Here is a 14,456-nt window from a genome sequence, read left to right on the forward strand (position 1 = left end):
TCTTCTGAAGAAGGGTCTAGGCCCGAAACGTCAGCCTTCCTGCTCCTCTGATGCTGCTTGGCCTGCTGTGTTCATGTGAGACCAGTTTGTTTTGGGATTATGTAGGCATGGACTGGTTGAACTGAAGGGTCTGTTTCTGTGCTGTATGACTCTGTGTTCCTCTAATTCTGGTGTCTTGATCATCCCTAATTTTAATCACTCCACCGTAGGTGGCTGTACCTACATTTCCCTGGGGTCTAAGCTCTGGAATTCCCTTCCTAAACCCCTTTTCCTCTTTACTGCACATTTCTCGTTTTAGACAATCTTTAAAACATACCTCTTTGTTGAAGCTTTTCTTCGTCTGATCTACTATTTACATTTGCAACTCAATGTCACCTTTAGTTTCATAGTTCTCCTGTGAACACCTTAGGGTGTTTTATTATGTTAAAAGTATTGTACAAATATAAGTTGTTGATGTTACCAATTTCCTTGTAAATCAGTTTCATTTCTTTAATCATGAATGCTTGCCTAACATTACAGTTAAGCAATGCTATTTACTTGTGGATTCACCACAAGACCTTGCGATTCAGCTTTATCAGAAAAATCAGTGATTGATTTTGATATATATTCACATTATAAGCTGGTTTAAAATTTTAAAAATGGCCATAGACACATAGATTATTTTAACTCCCAAGTAACAGGTATATTTGAGTTAAGTATAAGAATTTTAAATTGTAGAAGTTTGAAATCCAAATCCAGTGCATCTCACAGGAATCGTGCCTGTTGAAGGGTGACAAGGATTTGTGGATTAAATCGGTAACTGCCTTTCTGTTACTGTGTATAAGCGAAGAGAACATGAGTATCCATCAAGCTATTTTATTAACACTGCCAATGATTAAACCCTCTCCTGACACCCACTTCATCCCCTTCTGGGACACAATTCTTCCCCAACCTATAGTCTTCTCAATGAGCCTTCCCATCTTTGCCCCACCTCCCCCAATCAATCCCTGCTTTTATTTTCTGTCTGCTGATCATTAGGAACTTTTCTTTTAAAACGTCATTTGACAAAAACATTTTATAGTCATAGAAATGTTTTCTGGAATATTTTAATATTTATCAGGGCAATTAATACCCTGTTGATTTCCTGGCTGTGATTTTAAATGATGTTCTTTATTAAAAACTAATAGAATGGTTATGCTTCTGTTATAGAGCCTTTTGCTAGAAATGCGCAGAGATTTCTTACTCAGGAACCTAGAGGATGCCTTGCTGGAGACAGAACACCAGCTGAGCATGCTTGCGGATGAGATGAGGAGGTATAATTGTTTTGATTTTAATTCATTCATTAAATTCTGACCACTATTTAACTCATAATTATAAACTTATTATTGGAGCCGTGTTTATTGGAGACTTATTATTGCAAATGACAAGATGAATCTATTTCTCATAAACTCCATTGGCTGTGCTGGCATCAAACTAACAAATAAAAGTTCAAAATTTAACTACCAAAATTTCTGACAAGCATACTTTTCTTTTAAATTTGTCTGCTCAAAAGTATCATTTCTTTTGTGGTTCCATTCTGGGCCATTGGTTTAACTACATGTGAATCATGTTTTCCTAATGCAACCCAAAGTAACCTTGAATTTGATAGTTTTGCAAAGGAAGACTCAAATAGGACTTAGGCCATGATTTGCTTAAAAAGGATCTAACATCTGTTTTAGCCATAGGACACTTTTTTTTCCTGCCTTTACCAAACTGCCTTTCAGTACACTTCTGCCCCCTCAAACCTGTTTTGCCATTTAGTACATTCATGGCTCATCTTCAACTGTAACTTTCACTTTCCAACCCACTCACCTTTGTATTCAAACGTCTACTTATCTTAGTCCTGAACAGAATTAATGACTGAGCATCAAAATCTCTCTGACTGCCCTTCCTAAATGTCAAATATCTTTGATTGTTCAGGCCCAAGTCCTGGTCACGATACAGCCATATTTCTGTGATGGCAGTGAGATAATGCCTGTGTATCTCTATTTGTGCCTCATCTAACTTGTTGCAAATGTTCCATTTAAGTAGAATGCCCTTGATTTCAACTTTTAAATATCATTCCATACTTAACGCTCGGCTTTGTTTCTTCTGTTTTCTAACCTCCTGAGCATCTCCTTGACATTTTGTTACGAGCATTTTTCTTTGTTCTAATTTGGGTTACCCCTCAGGTTCCCATCTCCCAAAAAAAACTAGTTTAAACTCACCCCAACAGCACTAGCAAATCTCGCTGCAAACATATCAGTCTCAGTACTGTTAAGGTGTTGCCTGTCCATCTTGTACAATTCCCACCTTCAACAGAACCAGTCCCAATTCCTCGTTTTCTGCTTGGGAACCCTGCAGCACTCCAGACTCAAGATCAAGTTCAATAATTTTAGGGCCTAAACTCTCCCATGTCCTAGCCCGCTATCCCACACACCAGGCCTTGTTATCACATAGCCCGCCAATACACACTACCTATTGTTAGTCACTAACAGTCCCCATTAACAGCTATTCACCCTCCTTGCCAGATCGTTATCAACTCCTTTGTCTATCCAACTGCTCTTCTCTTTCTTTGGGCTCTGTCTCGTATGCTATTGTTTATTCCCTACTCCATCCCCCTCCCTATCTTCTGCATATAAACTGACATTTTCCTACCTACCATCAGTTCTGAGGAAGGGTCACCTGACCCAAAACGTTAACTCTGATTTCTTCTTCACAGATGCTGCCAGACCTGCTGAGCTTTTCCAGCAACCTCTGTTTTTGTTCCTGATTTACAGCATCCACATTTATTTTGGTTTTTAATCAGTCCTCCTGTTCTGACATTGAAATGCAAATGGTACTGGGAGTAATCCTGAGGTGCTGCTTTTAAATTTCCTTCCTTACTCCTTGAAAACTGCTTTCAGGACCTTATCCCTCTTTGAACTTACAGTTTTGGTAGAATTGTGGACCACGAGTTCTGGTTGATTTTGCTCCAGGTGAAGGATGTCTTGCAGCTGCTCTGTGACATCCTTGACCCTGACATAGGAAGACAACACACCATCCTGGATCACGTTTACTGTGGCAGAAATGCCTGTCTAGTCCTCTGACTATGGAATCCACTATGACTATTGCTGTTATGTTCTTCCTCCCCTCTCTGTAGCTGAGTCATTTGTGGTGCCGTAGGCTTGGTTCTAGGGGCTTGGAAAAATAAGGAAAATACATTAACACTAGGCTGACATATTTACTTCACAGACGTCTGTACTTCATTGCAGACAGATTGCTGACCCATCACAGATTCAGGCTGCTGTAAACAAGTGGGAAGCTATTGCTGCTGATCTCAGAAGTAAAATTGAATACACAAAGGTATGGAAAGTACTGAAAGTATCCTTTCCTTTGCTTTTATGATAATTGTATATTTTAAAAGCTGAACTAAATTAGTAACTGTGTCATTAGAAGACTGTATAATGTTCTCCTTATTTTAATACCTTATTCTTCTCATGAAAAACCTTACATGTGTTGTTGTGCCATCCTTGTTACAATTTAAGCATGTCAAATACAGACCCAAATCTCTTGCCAAAATGTAATACTCTTACAGAACTATTTTGAAACTCAATTGTATGTCCGTTCTGCAAATTTGTAAATTTACAGCATTCCTTCTCACTGCTAACTGCCCCTCTCCATTTGGCATCATCAGCAAACTTAGAAGTTTATGCCTGTGATTCCAAAGTTTACATTGCTAATATAAATTGTGAATGACTGTAGTTCCAGATATGACCTTTGTGGGGTTTCATTGTCCATTTCCTGGCACTCTGAATAGCTTTCTACTGTCTATAGTCTACATGCCTGCTGTGTACCATTTGTCTTGAATCCAGCTCGGAGTTTGTTTTCTTTTGAATGCCTTGATTGCCAATTAAATTCAGGCCATACCACAGTTGCATGTCACTGCTTTCAAAATATTTCAGCTGAGTCCTTAAAGAGCATAATCTGAGTTTTTTCACTCCACATAACCTCTCTTGTTGCCACACCATTGATGTGTAGGGAAGAATTGGAAATCAACAAAAAGTATTGTGAAGCAATGAGGAAAGAGTCAGAGATTAATTGAAAGAGCTGACAAAAAGATAAGGAGATGAATAGCCTTCTTCTGTGTCCTGTGATGGTGTGAAACTGCTGTTGAGGTATATCTGTGATTTTCCTCAAATCAAAATAGTCCCTTGCTATTATGCATTCAAATAAGTTATCAAACAATTTTCCAATATTGACAGATTGTCAGCACCTGCTTTTTTGTTGTTTTTTTCTCTTTTGATACGAATATTCATATCAAATAACTTGCTTCCAAGAACATTTAGTAAGTCTTTTCAAGCAAATAACAAAGGGACAAGAGTGAATTTCTGAGGTAGTTAAATTTTGAATATAACAATCATTGCAGATACAACAGACAATTAGGAAAACAAATGCAATTTAAGTCGGCACAAGACAAAAGGCATGCATTAGCAACAGAAGATTTTTCAAAATAACTAATGCATTTATACACGCAAAAGAAACAATTATCCAAAACACACCTTTCACAGACTGGTGGGTTTGCAGCAAATGTGTGTCCATCTCATATGCGCATAGCTGGAAGATTTTAATCAGGCACCTACCCTTTTCACATCATCTCAGATTTAAATTTAACAATATAGCTATGTTTTTTACAACAGCATCCACTACATTATATTCATTCCTACACATACGCAGCCTAAAGCTAAAGATTCCACATTCATTTGGAAGGAATTCATTACCTCTGTTGTGGTTTTCATTGGCTTCTGTTTACCTTAGTAGACCCTTGTTCACTGTTCACTTTCTTCTGCAGTCTCCATTTCTCTCTTTCCCCACTCCTCTAGCCTTCCTCTCTCACTCTTTCAGTCCTTGCAGCCTTCTTGCCTTTGCAGACTCCCTTTCTCTCCCAAATCAGCCTTCTCTCCTTCTCTGCTGCCCTAATTCATGCAATCCCTTCATCTAGCTATCTTCTGCACTCACCCCTACGTTCTCTCCTGCTATCTCTTTCCCTTGAAGGAGGGCACTATGGAGGACTCGAACAGTGAGGCAATATGGGCAGAGCTCAGAAATAGGAAGGGTGCGGTAACAATGTTGGGGCTGTACTACAGGCCTCCCAACAGCGAGCGTGAGATAGAGGTACAAATATGTAGACAGATTATGGAAAGATGTGGGAGCAACAGGGTGGTGGTGATGGGAGATCTTAATTTTCCCAACATTGACTGGGATTCACTTAGTGTTAGGGGTTTAGATGGAGCAGAATTTGTAAGGAGCAACCAGGAGGGTTTTCTAGAGCAGTATGTAAATAGTCCAACTCGGGAAGGGGCCATACTGGATCTGGTGTTGGGGAATGAGCCCAGCCAGGTGGTTGAAGTTTCAGTAGGGGATTACTTTGGGAATAGTGATCACAGTTCCGTAAGTTTTACAGTACTGATGGACAAAGACGAGAGTGGTCCTAAAAGAAGAGTGCTAAATTGGGGGAAGGCCAACTATAGCAAAATTCGGCTGGAGCTGGGGAATGTGGATTGGGAGCAGCTGTTTGAGGGTAAATCCACATTTGATATGTGGGAGGCTTTTAAAGAGAGGTTGATTAGAGTGCAGGACAGACATGTCCCTGTGAAAATGAGGGATAGAAAGGGCAAGATTAGGGAACCATGGATGACAGGTGAAATTGTGAGACTAGCAAAGAGGAAAAAGGAAGCATACATAAGGTCTAGGCGACTGAAAAGAGACAAAGCTTTGGAAGAATATCGGGAAAGTAGGATCAATCTGAAACGAGGAACTAAGGGGGCTAAAAGGGGTCATGAAATACCTTTAGTAAACAGGGTTAAGGAAAATCCCAAAGCCTTTTATTCGTACATAAGGAGCAAGAGGGTAATTAGAAAAAGGGTTGGCCCACTCAAGGACAAAGGAGGGAAGTTATGCAAAGAGTCAGAGAAAATGAGTGAGATTCTTAATGAGTACTTTGCGTCGGTATTCACCGAGGAGAGGGACATGACGGATGTTGAGGTTAGGGATAGATGTTTGATTACTCTAGGTCAAGTCGGCATAAGGAGAGGGGAGGTGTTGGGTATTCTAAAAGGCATTAGGGTGGACAAGTCCCCAGGTCCGGATGGGATCTACCCCAGGTTACTGAGGGAAGCGAGAGAGGAAATAGCTGGGGCCTTAACAGATATCTTTGCAGCATCCTTGAGCATGGGTGAGGTCCCGGAGGACTGGAGAATTGCTAATGTTGTCCCCTTGTTTAAGAAGGGTAGCAAGGATAATCCAGGAAATTATAGACCGGTGATCCTGACGTCAGTGATGGGGAAGCTGCTGGAGAAGATACTGAGGGCTAGGATCTATTTACATTTAGAAGAAAATGGGCTTATTAGTAATAGGCAGCATGGCTTTGTGCAGGGAAGGTCATGTCTTATCAACTTGATAGAATTCTTTGAGGAAGTGACAAAGTTGATAGAGGAGGGAAGGGCTGTAGATGTCATATACATGGACTTCAGTAAGGCATTTGATAATGTTCCCCATGGTAGGCTGATGGAGAAAGTGAAGTCGCATGGGGTCCAGGGTGTACTTGCTAGATGGATAGAGAACTGGCTGGGCAACAGGAGACGGAGAGTTGTAGTGGAAGGGAGTTTCTCAAAATGGAGAACTGTGACCAGTGGTGTTCCACAGGGATCCGTGCTGGGGCCACTGTTGTTTGTGATATACATAAATGAGCTGGAGGAAGGTATAGATGGTCTGATTAGCAAGTTTGCAGATGACACTGAGATTGGTGGAGTAGCAGATAGTGAAGGGGACTGTCAGAGAATGCAGCAGAATATAAATAGATTGGAGGGTTGGGCAGAGAAATGGCAGATGGAGTTCAATCCAGGCAAATGTGAGGTGATGCATTTTGGAAGATCCAATTCAAGAGCGAACTATACGGTAAATGGAAAAGCCCTGGGGAAAATTGATGCACAGAGAGATCTGGGTGTTCAGGTCCATTGTACCCTGAAGGTGGCAACGCAGGTCGATAGAATGGTCAAGAAGGCATACGGCATGCTTTCATTTATCGGACGGGGTATTGAGTACAAGAGTTGGCAGGTCATGTTACAGTTGTATAGGACTTTGGTTCGACCACATTTGGAATACTGCGTACAATTCTGGTTGCCACATTACCAAAAGGATGTGGATGCTTTGGAGAGGGTGCAGAGGAGGTTCACCAGGATGTTGCCTGGTATGGAGGGCGCTGGCTAAGAAGAGAGGTTGAGTAGGTTAGGATTATTTACATTAGAAAGACGGAGGTTGAGGGGGGACCTGATTGAGCTCTGTAAAATCATGAGAGGTATAGACAGGGTGGATAGCAAGAAGCTTTTTCCCAGAGTGGGGGACTCAATTACTATGGGTCATGATTTCAAGGTGAGAGGGGAAAAGTTTAAAGGAGATAACGCGTGGAAAGTTCTTTATGCAGAGGGTGGTGGATGCCTGGAACGCGTTGCCAGCAGAGGTAGTAGAGGCAGGCACGATAGCATCATTTAAGATGTATCTAGACAGATACGTGAACAGGCAGGGAGCAGAGGGATACAGGTCCTTGGAAAATAGGTGACAGGTTTAGATAGAGGATCTGGATCGGCGCAGGCTTGGAAGGCCGAAGAGCCTGTTCCTGTGCTGTAATTTTGTTTGTTCTTTGTTCTCTTTGTTCTTCCTAACTCCTATCTTGTTCCCTTGCAACCAACCCCTGGAAATTCCTCTTCCTGTCTTTTCCTGACGCCTACCCCCAGTCCTGCAGCTACTCACTCTTTCACTCCCACCCTTGGAATCTCCCACCTCTTTCTCTTCCTCCTTCATTCCTGCATTACCCACTTTCTTCCCCACATCATCATGCTGTCTCTTTCTTTCAACTCAATAGCTACCCTAACCTTGCAGCCTACCTCTCTCTACTCTCCGCAAGTCTTGCAGCCTACCCCCCTTTCTCTACCCGTATAGTCTCCCTTCTCTCTTTTTAACCCCAACCCTTGCAGCTTTCCCACACCCAAGGCATTTGACAAGATGCCATACTTTAGGCTACTTAATAAGGAAAGAGCCAATGGTATTGCAGACAGTACATTAGCATGGATAGAGGATTAGTGAACTAACAGAAGACAAAGAGTTGGGATAAGGGGGGCTTTTTCAGGATGTTAGCCTGTAACAAGTGGTGTGCTACCAGGATCAATGCTGGGGCCGCAGTTATTTGCAGTATATCTTAATGATTAATGATTAATGATGAGAAAAGTGAACGTACTATAGCCAAGTTTGCGGATGACAGAATGAGGTTATAGACAGATTAAGTTAAAAGGCAGAAATTTAGCAGTTGGAATACGATGTGGGGAAATGTGATCTTATGCACTTTGGCAGGAAGAATAAAGGAGCAAAATAGTATTTAAATGGAGAAAGACTGCAGAAAGCTACAGATCAGAGGGATTTGTGATTCCTCATCCATAAATTACAAAATGCTAGTATCCAAGTTTGGTGGAGAACATAGAGAAGGCAAATAGAATGTTAGCCTTTTTTTTTCCAAGGGAATGGTGTGTTAAAGTAGGGAAGTCTATACAAAGCACTGGTCAGAGCACAGCTGGAATACTGTGAACAATTTTGAGCTCCTTATTGAAGGGAAAAAATACTAGCATTGGAGACAGTGCAGAAAAGATTCACTAGGCTGATATCAGGTACGGAGGGACTGTCTTATGAGGAGAGGCTAAGCAGATTGGGTCTGTACTCATTGGAATATAGAAGAATGAGAGGTGAAACATATAAGATTCTTAGAGAACTTGACAGGGTAGAAAGGTTGTTACTCCTTGTGGGAGAGTCTAGGATGAGAGTGCATTATCTTAAAATAAAGTATATTAAGTACATTTAAGGCTGAGGTAGACACATTATTAATCAGTAAGGGAACAAAGGGTTATGGGAAAAAGGCAGGAGCTTTAGAAGGGTGAGGGGTATGGCATTGAAACTTAATACTGAGAGGCCTGGATAGAGTGGACATGGGGGAAGATGTTTCCACTGGTGGGAAAGACTAGGACCTGAGGGTACAGCTTCAGAGTGAAGGGATGACCCTTTAGAACTGAGATGAGGAGGAATCTGTGGAACACATTGCTGCAGAAGTCACTGAGTGTATTTAGGACCTAGATAGATAGGTTCTTGATTAATAAGGGGATCAAGGGTTACAAGGAGAAGGCAAAAAAATGGGATTGAGAAACATACCAGCCATGATCAAATGGCAAAACAGATTTGACAGGCTGAATGGCCTAATTCTACTCCTGTATCTTATGGTCTTATAGTCTCTCCCTCTCTCTCTTCTTCTCTCATTGCTGCAGCTATCCTCTTTCTTGCTCCATCTATCTCAACCTCCTCCTCTAATGCTCTATTCCTTCACAATCTCCTCTCTTTCTTTTATCCCCTGACCCTTTCTACTTCTTTCCCTCCCTCCACCTCCATCCACCCTCGCTCCACGCCCCAAACCAATGTATCCATCCCTGTCTTTTACCCTGCCAGGCTCACCAACTTACACTTCTCCGATTCCGCTTCTCCGGCCCACACACTCCCTCTCAGAGGCCTGTGATCTTTCACCTCACCTCGTACCTTCTCGCTAGTCCTACCAGCAGCAAGCACAAGAAAGAACCATCCTATGATTGGAGAAGTAACTCCTCAGAGATACTGTCCATTCATCTCACAGCACCTCCATAATTGAATTATCCTTTGAGGGTGACGTTCTCCTATGCTCACATGTGTTACATGTTATGTCAGTAAGCCCAGGCCCTGGTAATTAGCTACGTTTTGGGACAACATACTTGCCTAAGATGGGATGCAGTGTAGGTTCATTACATCGGTTTCTTGGAATGAGAATATTGTCCTTTGAGGAGAGACTTTATAGAATGGGCTTTCAGTCATGAAGTTGAAAAGAATGAAATATGATCTCACATAAAATTTTTAGAAGGCTTGACACAGTAGATATTGAGGTACTGGTTGTCCTGGCTGAAGATTCTAGCCCCTTGGGCTATTGAGTCACGTTAAGGACATGGCCATTTCAGATTTTTGAGAATAAATTTCTTCACTTGAAAGGTTGTGAATATTTGGAATTCTTTGTCTCAGAGAGCTGTGGGGATTCGGTCATTGAATAAATTCATGTCTGAGATTTATTAATTTTTGGACATTGCAGGAATCTAGGATATGGGGACAAGGTGGAAACATGGAGTTGTGTTGGATGAGCCATGGTCATACTGAATGGCAAAGCAAGCAAGTGACCATAAAGCCGCCTTCTATTTTTTATGAATTTATCCTACCCAATTCTACTTAATGGAGCTTGTTTATTTCGCTTCCTATCTCAGGGTCAATAGAATTGATTCTGTTATTGCTGTCACTATCACCAGCTGGAATCAGTTAGTTAATTCAATACAAAGCAAAATCAGATTTGAAACCTCCCTAGACTCTAAGACTAAGGCTGCCACACTGAACAGTGCATATACACACTGATGTTGATCCATAACATGAAACAAAGGAACAAGTGATTAATAATTGGATTTTCTTTTTGTTCACCATTCAGATAAACTTCAATGATCACATCTATCTGATCAAAAAGGGAGCCAAACTGAGTAATCTGCCTATGCTCAGCAATCCTGAACCTCCAACCTCACTTTCTTTGCACATTCTGGTAAGCAGGGGCAGGGTCAGCAATCACAGGTTTTGGTGCTGCTGTTTGCATGGGCTCCTGGCCACTCATCTGAGTACAGTGGGTCTTCCCTCATCCAAGCATAGCAGCCCCACCCCTAACTTGAGCACATCCCCTAAAGCCCCAGACCCCATTTATTGGGTGCTGATGTACTCCTGTGTCCTTGACCCTGGTAAGTAGATTGTTTTCTCTGTGCTGAAGAATCTGGATAAGTGGATACTTAATTTCATCCCTGTTATAATGAAGACAATATGTACAGATACGACAGGAGCAAACAATGGTGTTGGGAACATTAGAGAGCAGGGATACATGAACAGATGAAATAGAAAAAAATGTTGGGATTTCTATTCAGCATTTAAACAGAAGAGGAAACATTTGTGTTACTGTAGTATGGATTCAAGTTAAAACCATCCAAAGTTTGACTTCAACTGACATAACCAGATATCTGCATTCACATTTTTCTTTCCTTCTTTATTTTTGGTTAAAGTCTGTTTAAATGAATCCATGGGAATGTTAGTAATATACAGGAACTATTCAGTGATGTTCATTTTAGTTGCAGCCACATCTTTTAGGGAAATTGAATTTTTTTAACATTCAAATTAAAGACTCACATGCAGTTTTTCAATTCAGAACCTCACAGTTGTGTATTAATCCTTAATGGTATTAGTTTGATGGGTACATATATATTTAAGGTGGACATTAATTTTGATTGATTTAAAAGGAACTAGAGAAAATATATTGACTACATTTCAAATTATTGCAATTTTTGAAAATGTATCACTATATTTGGGGAGCTCCACAATCGCTGTGAAAGGGGGAAATGCCACTGAGTTCAGAAAGAACCCCAAAACAGTGTAATCAGGATTCTTCCAGAGTTTACTTTCAACCTTTCCTACTTTACTTACATTCCCCTTTCCTAAAATGATGGGCTCATACTGACATATTGTTGTATGGATGGCTGGCAGCCCTTGGGTAACTTAGACAACTGGTAGCTTCCTGTTTGAATATTCTCAGACTATTGAAACTTCAGTGCTACAGCACTTTCTCTCTCTTTCATACACATTTGCACAGATAGTTGAGGCCAATTATAGTGTCCAACAAACAATTCCAGTACAACTGTGGCACTGCAACCAAATGAATTAGGAGCTGTTCGATCACTCAAGTCTGCTCCTCAATTAAATAAGATCACGGCTGATCTGTTTATGTTCTAAATCCCATGTTCCCATCTATTCCCAATAATCTTTGATTGACTTGTCTAAAAAGACTCTGTATACCTCCATCTTAAAACTACCTGCTGATGCAGAGTTCTAAGGTTACACAATCCGTTAAGAGTAAGAATTTCTCCTCATCTCTGACCTGAAAGGGCGACCACTAATTTCAAAATGGTGTCCCTGAGTTGTGGATTAACCCACAAAACCAGTTCCTTTCCATGTCAACCTTGTCAAGTCCATTCAGGATCTTATGAACTTCAGCCAAATCACCCTTCATTCTTCTAAACTCCAATGGAAACAAGCCCAGCCTATCTAACCTACACTTACAAAACAACATACTCATTCCAAGTATCAATCAATACATGTTCCTCAATACATTTTCATCTTTCCTTGACCTACCAGTCTCGCCCTTCACACTAACAGAAATGTACTGCCTCTGGACTCTCGTTATCTTATTTTTGAAGGCCTCCCACTTTCCAACCATCCATTTACCTGCAAATAGCCTCTCCCAATCAACTTTTGAAAGTTCTTGGTTAATACCATCAAAATTGGCCTTACTCCAATTTAGAACTTTAACTTTTAGATCAGTTCTATCGTATTCCGTAACTGTTTTAAAACTAACAGAATTATGATCACTGGCCCCAGCGTGCTCCTACACTGACACCTCAGTCACTTGCCCTGCCTTATTTCCCAAGAGAAGGTCAAGTTTTGCTTCTTCTCTCATAGGTACATCCATGTACTGAATAAGAAAATTTTCTTGTACACATTTGACAAATTCCTCTCCATCAAAACCTTTAACACTATGGCAGACCCAGTCTATTTTGGAAAGTTAAAATCCCCTACCATTACAACTCTCTCATTCTTACAGGTATCTGAGATCTCCTTACAAATTTGGTTATCAATTTCCAACTGAATATTGGGCGGCCTATAGTACGATCCCAATAAGATGATGATCCCCCTTCTTATTTTTCAGTTCCACCCAAATAATTCCACTGGATGTGCTCACAGGAATATTCTCCCTAAGTGTAGCCATAACGTTATCCCTAACCAAAAACGCCACTCCTCCTCCTGCCTTGCACCCCCTCCCGCCAATCCTTCCTGTAGCACCTATACCCTGGAACATTAAGCTACCAGTTCTGCCCTTTCCTGAACCATGTTTCTTTAATAGTTATGATAACCCAGTCCCTGACCATACCCATACCATATCCTGAGTGCATCTGCCTTACCTGTCAGGCCTCTTGCATTGCAATAAATGCAGTTTAATTTATCAGTCTTACCTCGTTCTCTGCTTAGCTCTCACTTGCCTCGACTATTTGACTTGCTCCTCTTCTCAACTGTACCATCTTCAGACTTACCTCATTTCTCACTATTACTGGAATGTTTTCTGTATTTTCCTCTATAGTGAAGACAGAAGGCAATTTATTTCTATTTCATTCACCATTTCCTTATTATCTGCTATGAATGCCCCATTCTCACTTTTACTCATTTTACATTCTCTTTTCCTTTTTAAATATCTGTATAATATCTAATATCATTCTTCTGATTAACCTTTTAGTCAGTCTCTGCTGTTAAAATTGGGACCTTCAGTGTCGGTGTGATTCAGTATTAAACCAGTTTTTTATCTAACAAGGTGCAAGACACACCTTATTCACATTCTGTTTGATTGTTGGTTCTATTTACTTCCTTGGGTCCTATTTCGGTACATCATCCAAGCAGTAATATTTATCATATGACTATAGGGAATGAATAGTGAAAAGTGGAAGTTGTTTGACTATGAGGGAAATTATGTCCAATATCTAAACCTCACCTTATTAATGTGCATCATTCAAGCACTTTCTATCAGGGAATTACTGAATAATGATTAGATCATAAACACTGACTATCTTAACTCCTCCATAAGTCAGGGTCGATAATATCAATTGTAACACCCACCACTGCTTGCTGTGCTGTAAACAGCTGATATGAGCACAAAGGATAAATTAAACTACATCTGTATGGCTTAGCTACAAAATAGTCTTCGTAGGGATTTGGAAAGAAAATTAATACTACAAATATTCTATACTTAGCTATAACTTTATCTGTGTGTTATATTTAACTTATTTTTGTAGAAATCTCAAAGGAAAGCAAGCTCTCAGTATTTATCAGAGCCTCAGCCTTCTCTACAATTGCATGCTGCAACCACAACCGCTACCACATCCACTGCAACATCCAGTATCTTACAAGGATATAGAAACAGGTCGGTATTAAATCAATTGCAAGTTTGTTTGGTACTGATGTCTTAATGGAGTCAATCTCATTACCATTGAACATACATACTGATTATAGGGTAAGAGCATCTCCAGTAGGCCACTGATTACAATAAGTTTAAAATGTTACAGCTGATTATCATCAACCTCCTACCACTGAAGTCTTGCTTTCTTCCAGAATTGAATATCATCTGAAAACTGAAAAGTATGCTGTTCCAATTTGACTTTCTTTTAGCTGCAACAATATTGATATTGTTTCAATAGAATCCTAAACTGCTATAAATGAATTGTCAGTGCTGGTAATTA

The 14,456-nt window shown here is 40.5% G+C and overlaps 1 protein-coding gene across 5 annotated transcripts in view; it reads left to right on the forward strand.

The window, feature by feature from the left end:
* The window catches only part of LOC109912917 (E3 ubiquitin-protein ligase DZIP3-like), a 127,202-nt gene that overhangs the window by 98,897 nt on the left and 13,849 nt on the right, over positions 1–14,456 (forward strand). For 4 of the 5 annotated variants that reach the window (XR_007263233.1, XM_048602981.1, XM_048602980.1 and 1 more), the window contains 4 exons: positions 1,189–1,292; positions 3,252–3,342; positions 10,568–10,675; positions 14,013–14,140. Coding sequence is in view for 3 of the 5 variants with exons in the window: in XM_048602981.1 (XP_048458938.1) it covers positions 1,189–1,292; positions 3,252–3,342; positions 10,568–10,675; positions 14,013–14,140 (431 nt within the window). In the remaining 2 variants the exon portion in view is untranslated. Of the gene's footprint in view, positions 1–1,188; positions 1,293–3,231; positions 3,343–10,567; positions 10,676–14,012; positions 14,141–14,456 lie in introns of those variants that run through there. The other variant, XR_007263234.1, reaches the window with a different exon arrangement.

This window comes from Rhincodon typus, chromosome 11, assembly GCF_021869965.1.
Source record: "Rhincodon typus isolate 14 chromosome 11, sRhiTyp1.1, whole genome shotgun sequence".
Classification (NCBI taxonomy): Eukaryota; Metazoa; Chordata; class Chondrichthyes; order Orectolobiformes; family Rhincodontidae; genus Rhincodon; species Rhincodon typus.